Source organism: Salvelinus fontinalis, chromosome 6 (assembly GCF_029448725.1).
Source record: "Salvelinus fontinalis isolate EN_2023a chromosome 6, ASM2944872v1, whole genome shotgun sequence".
In the NCBI taxonomy this organism is placed as follows: domain Eukaryota; kingdom Metazoa; phylum Chordata; class Actinopteri; order Salmoniformes; family Salmonidae; genus Salvelinus; species Salvelinus fontinalis.
In genome coordinates, this window is record NC_074670.1 from 6,989,581 (window position 1) to 6,995,580 (window position 6,000).

At 43.0% G+C, this 6,000-nt stretch overlaps 1 protein-coding gene across 6 annotated transcripts in view; it reads left to right on the plus strand.

Moving 5' to 3' along the window:
• The window catches only part of LOC129856896 (tenascin-R-like), a 28,778-nt gene extending 23,326 nt beyond the window's left edge, over positions 1 to 5,452 (plus strand). For all 6 annotated transcript variants that reach the window (XM_055924651.1, XM_055924650.1, XM_055924654.1 and 3 more), the window contains 6 exons: positions 186 to 318; positions 825 to 976; positions 1,209 to 1,305; positions 1,927 to 2,088; positions 4,030 to 4,193; positions 4,889 to 5,452. In XM_055924651.1, coding sequence (XP_055780626.1) covers positions 186 to 318; positions 825 to 976; positions 1,209 to 1,305; positions 1,927 to 2,088; positions 4,030 to 4,193; positions 4,889 to 4,987 — 807 coding nt within the window. In that variant the 3' untranslated portion in view covers positions 4,988 to 5,452. The remainder of the gene's footprint in view (positions 1 to 185; positions 319 to 824; positions 977 to 1,208; positions 1,306 to 1,926; positions 2,089 to 4,029; positions 4,194 to 4,888) is intronic.
• Positions 5,453 to 6,000: the final 548 nt, after the last annotated feature.

Consider the following 6,000-nt stretch of genomic DNA (forward strand, 5'->3'; position numbering starts at 1 on the left):
ACAATGTTGCGTCCCAAATGACCATATTCCTATAGTGTACTAGTTTTAACCAGGGCCCATAGTCAAAAGTAGTGCACTATATAGGAAATAGGGTGCCCTTTGGGACGGACTATATGAGGTGAAACAACAGTGCATGAGGTAAAACAGTTTCATTCATCTGTTTCTCTGGTCCTCTATCTCCCCAGGAGGTGATTCTGGACTCCACGGTGACAGAGTACAAGCTGACTGGACTGTTCTCTATGTCTAAGTACACAGTGCTGGTACAGGGAGAGAGAGAGGGGCAGTACACATCTATTGTCACCACTGACTTTATCACAGGTAGGTGTTACAGACCAGCAGTGAATTTCAAAAATGTACTTTGCATATGAGTCTCTCCATTTCATCAACTCAAGGGAGCAGGGTTACTTATCTTTTATAAGAGAATATAGTAATGGTATAGTAATGTTATAGTAATCGTTTAGTAATTGAATAGTAATCTTATAGTAATTGTATAGTAATCGTATAGTAATTGTATAGTAATTGTATAGTAATCTTATAGTAATTGTATAGTAATGTTATAGTAATGTTATAATAATTGTATAGTAATCTTATAGTAATTGTATAGTAATGTTATAGTAATTGTATAGTAATCGTATAGTAAATATATAGTAATTTTATAGTAATTGTATATTAATCGTATAGTAATTGTATAGTAATCGTATAGTAATTATATAGTAATCGTATAGTAATTGCATAGTAATCTTATAGTAATTGTATAGTAATTGTATAGTAATCTTATAGTAATTGTATAGTAATCTTATAGTAATTGTACCCCCTCGGCTCAGGAAAACTGCGCTTCCCGTTCCCCACGGAGTGTTCCCAGGAGCTGCTGAACGGAGCGCTCCAGTCAGGAGAGGTGGATCTATACCCAGAGGGCAAGGAAGGGAAGGCAGTCAGAGTCTACTGTGACATGGAGACTGAGGGAGGCGGCTGGACGGTAACATACAGGCTTCTCTCTCTCTCATGGGTTTGAATGGGATTGAATCATCAGCCATCTGATTCCAAAGGTTGACAATCACATTTCCTTTTGAATAGCTGCATTTTGTTGGACATAGTACGTGGGGGAATGGTAGAATGGCTATAAATGTGGGACATCTATGCATATTTATTTTCTATGGTGAGTCTGTCTGTTTCCAATATCAGCTTTGTGAATGTGTTGCATACTGTAGGTGTTCCAGAGGAGAATGAACGGGAAGACAGATTTCTTCAGAACCTGGAGTGACTACACTAATGGCTTTGGAAACCTCAGCGAGGAGTTCTGGCTCGGTAAGGTTTGGCTCAATGCTACTGATCCACTCAAAGTCCTCAGAAGAGGACAAACAGGAAACTGTAGTTCAGAGATGGGGTCATTTCTATTATCATTTCAGTAAATTCAGGAAGTAAACAGAAATTAATTTTCCAATTTTCTTTAATCCTTCTCTATGAGAACATTTTTAAATAGGAATTTCAGTCAACTTCTTGAATTGACTGAATAGAGGACATGCATAAAGATGGCGGCCCCCATGTACTTACCACAAATACCTAATTTGCAAAGTTCGTCCTATTATACAGTGGTTTCCATTATTCTTGTTTGGAATCTTCATTAGCTTCAGTAAATCTCCAAGATGGTGAAAATTTGAAAAAAAATAAACGAAAAAGTAAATTGTGCTGATTTACTGGCACATTGAGCCATGTCGTGCTTCGTAGTTTAAAAACTCTGTGAGTCATGCTAAAACAATGACGGCATATCCAAATTCTTTACGCACCCTCACCATTGAAATGGAATTGACCCCAACCATGCTAACTGCATCAACAGGGAGGCTACTACCAAAGCTTGAACATAGAGTACATAGTATATGTTTTAAATGATGTCCTAATCGTCTCTCTCTCTATCTCTCATCCATCCAGGTAATGAGCTGCTTCACAACCTGACCAGCATGGGCCCAGTGAGCCTGAGAGTGGACCTGCGTTCAGGCAACGATACGGCCTACGCCCATTACTCCAGCTTCACCATCGACTCAGAGGACAAACACTACGCCATCGAGGTGTCTGGATACACCGGCACTGCAGGTAAAAGGGGAGGGATGGAAGGAGAACGGAACACAGAGGAGAAAGGAATACAAGATATACATTCGCCAAGATAGAATGTGAGGACAGAGCCCAGCAGAGCAGAATGTACACTAGCCAAGATAGAATGTGAGGACAGAGCCTAGCAGAGCAGAATGTACACTAGCCAAGATAGAATGTGAGGACAGAGCCTAGCAGAGCAGAATGTACACTAGCCAAGATAGAATGTGAGGACAGAGCCCAGCAGAGCAGAATGTACACTAGCCAATATAGAATGTGAGGACAGAGCCCAGCAGAGCAGAATGTACACTAGCCAAGATAGAATGTGAGGACAGAGCCTAGCAGAGCAGAATGTACACTAGCCAAGATAGAATGTGAGGACAGAGCCTAGCAGAGCAGAATGTACACTAGCCAAGATAGAATGTGAGGACAGAGCCTAGCAGAGCAGAATGTACACTAGCCAAGATAGAATGTGAGGACAGAGCCTAGCAGAGCAGAATGTACACTAGCCAAGATAGAATGTGAGGACAGAGCCTAGCAGAGCAGAATGTACACTAGCCAATATAGAATGTGAGGACAGAGCCCAGCAGAGCAGAATGTACACTAGCCAAGATAGAATGTGAGGACAGAGCCCAGCAGAGCAGAATGTACACTAGCCAAGATAGAATGTGAGGACAGAGCCCAACAGAGCAGAATGTACACTAGCCAAGATAGAATGTGAGGACAGAGCCCAGCAGAGCAGAATGTACACTAGCCAAGATAGAATGTGAGGACAGAGCCGAGCAGAATGTACACTAGCCAAGATAGAATGTGAGGACAGAGCCCAGCAAAGCAGAATGTACACTAGCCAAGATAGAATGTGAGGACAGAGCCCAACAGAGCAGAATGTACACTAGCCAAGATAGAATGTGAGGACCGAGCCCAGCAGAGCAGAATGTACACTAGCCAAGATAGAATGTGAGGACAGAGCCCAGCAGAGCAGAATGTACACTAGCCAAGATAGAATGTGAGGACAGAGCCCAGCAGAGCAGAATGTACACTAGCCAAGATAGAATGTGAGGACAGAGCCTAGCAGAGCAGAATGTACACTAGCCAAGATAGAATGTGAGGACAGAGCCCAGCAGAGCAGAATGTACACTAGCCAAGATAGAATGTGAGGACAGAGCCTAGCAAAGCAGAATGTACACTAGCCAAGATAGAATGTGAGGACAGAGCCTAGCAGAGCAGAATGTACACTAGCCAAGATAGAATGTGAGGACAGAGCCTAGCAGAGCAGAATGTACACTAGCCAATATAGAATGTGAGGACAGAGCCCAGCAGAGCAGAATGTACACTAGCCAAGATAGAATGTGAGGACAGAGCCCAGCAGAGCAGAATGTACACTAGCCAAAATAGAATGTGAGGACAGAGCGAGCAGAGCAGAATGTACACTAGCCAAGATAGAATGTGAGGACAGAGCCCAGCAGAGCAGAATGTACACTAGCCAAGATAGAATGTGAGGACAGAGCAGAGCAGAGCAGAATGTACACTAGCCAAGATAGAATGTGAGGACAGAGCAGAGCAGAGCAGAATGTACACTAGCCAAAATAGAATGTGAGGACAGAGCGAGCAGAGCAGAATGTACACTAGCCAAGATAGAATGTGAGGACAGAGCAGAGCAGAGCAGAATGTACACTAGCCAAGATAGAATGTGAGGACAGAGCCGAGCAGAGCAGAATGTACACTAGCCAAGATAGAATGTGAGGACAGAGCCTAGCAAAGTAGGTGCTTAAGGTTGAGGAACCAAAACTCAAATAGCTCACAAACAAATATTCAATACGAGGTCAACCCCATGCACATAATTTCACTAAAGTTAACATTTTACTGAAGTTGGGGTGGGATTGGTCCCTCACTCTACAAATCCTGAATTGTACTTATTTCTTTCTTCCCCATCATGTCTATAAGGTGACTCCATGAGGTATCACAACGGGCGCCCATTCTCCACCAGAGACAAGGAGCCCCACCCCCTGGGCATCCACTGTGCCAGGGCCTACATGGGCGGCTGGTGGTACAAAAACTGCTACAAGACCAACCTCAACGGTCTCTATGGCACCAGCAGCAACAACCAGGTACGACTAGTATCAGTATCATCCCACTAAGTGCTTTTGTCGTTGCTTTGACATTTTGATTCCAGTACCTTTCCTGGTCTTTGCTATTCCAAGACAGCACCCCAATGTTGATATGCTATAAACACTGCACCACATCTCCAGTGTTTCAACTTGATCCATAGAGAATGATAGAGGACCCTTCTTTGTATCTGTCCAATTATGGCATCTGTGAGCACACGGGCAGCACCATTAAGGCCATCTTAATTTTGAATTAGTTTAAAAAAAAATCCTACTACTTATATGAGTTGGTAAACAAACTGAAAAGGTGCATACTGCCACATGGAGTGTGTTATTTGAACAGGTATAAAGCCAAGGTTTGTGAATTACTGCCACCTGTAGTTATGGAATGTTTGCTCATATGTAATTCATTGGCTTATCCCTCAGATGGAATTATGTGATCCTTCATTAGCCCACAGAAAGTCCCACCCAGTTGACTACTTCAAAATGGTGAAATTTCTCAATGACGATGCCCATGCTAAAACGGGCTTTTAGGCACTAGAGTCCTTTATCTATCTCTATGACTTGAACATACTTCTTATTTGAAGGTTTGTCATCTGCTATCAACTCCTATCAACTAATGTAACTGAATTGAAGTTTTGTCAACTCAACTTAATCTACTAAATGAACGTAACTCAACTGCTTGTGCTGTGTTATAGGGTGTGGTGTGGATAGACTGGCAGGGCAAAGACTCGTCCATTCCCTTCACTGAGATGAAGTTCCGACCGGCCGGGATCTCCGTCACAACCCACGGCTAAGACTGTCCTCTGACTCGTCCACCCCTAAAACCCTTCCTTTGAGAAACAGAAAAGTGGAGCACCAAGAGACCATAAACGTGTGGATGTCGCACTTCCTGCATCTGAAATTCCGCCACAATTTGCATGTCCAGTGGTCTTAACAGCCGTCACGACAGACAGCGTATCAGTCCGTACTTGTACTGTACAGTGCAGTGCACCAGGCTCCTGCTCTGTACCTTTATCATGCTGTCTCTCTCAGCTGTATTTGTAGACAGGAAATCTTTCTGATTGCAGCATGTTGTACAGTATTGTTTTATGACCCAACTCTTACTGTCTCCAACTCAATGACTGTTCTACTGTTCTGACCCCAAAGCATCCCTAGCTGATGCACATCACAAAGGTTACCCACCCCACTACTACTGTAATAAAAGATGCACTGTCTCACTCTATTGGAATAAATGAGGCGAATGAATGCCTGGATGGAGATGGGTTTTTAGTACTCAACTATGTGAGTGGTGTTGTGTGTGACTGACATCATAGGAATGATGTCAATCTGCTAACATGATTCTTCAGGTGTTGTCAAGGTTACTCATCACCATGTGTAGTTCACCAGACCACCTGTGACTGACATCATAGGAATGATGTCAATCTACTAAAATTATTCTTCAGGTGTTGCCAAGGTTACTCATCACCATGTGTAGCTCACCATGTGCATACATGCTTATTTCACATATTTCAGTTTTGTTCACAGATATAGTATTTTGTGAACTGATTTGAAATCTTTAGACAAGAAGAGAGAGAGTGCAGGAGATGGCCTCGGACAGGTTAGTGTCAGTAATAAGATGATGAAATCATCATTATTAAACACATTTCCAGTTGACAGTTATGCAATATGACACCCACACCCGGTCTGCGTCCCTAATGGCACCCTATTCCCTATGTAGTCCACTACGTTTGACCAGGGCCTATAGGGAATAGGGTGCCATTTGGGACACAGATTCAAACCCACCTACACAAACTGAGGCTATACATCC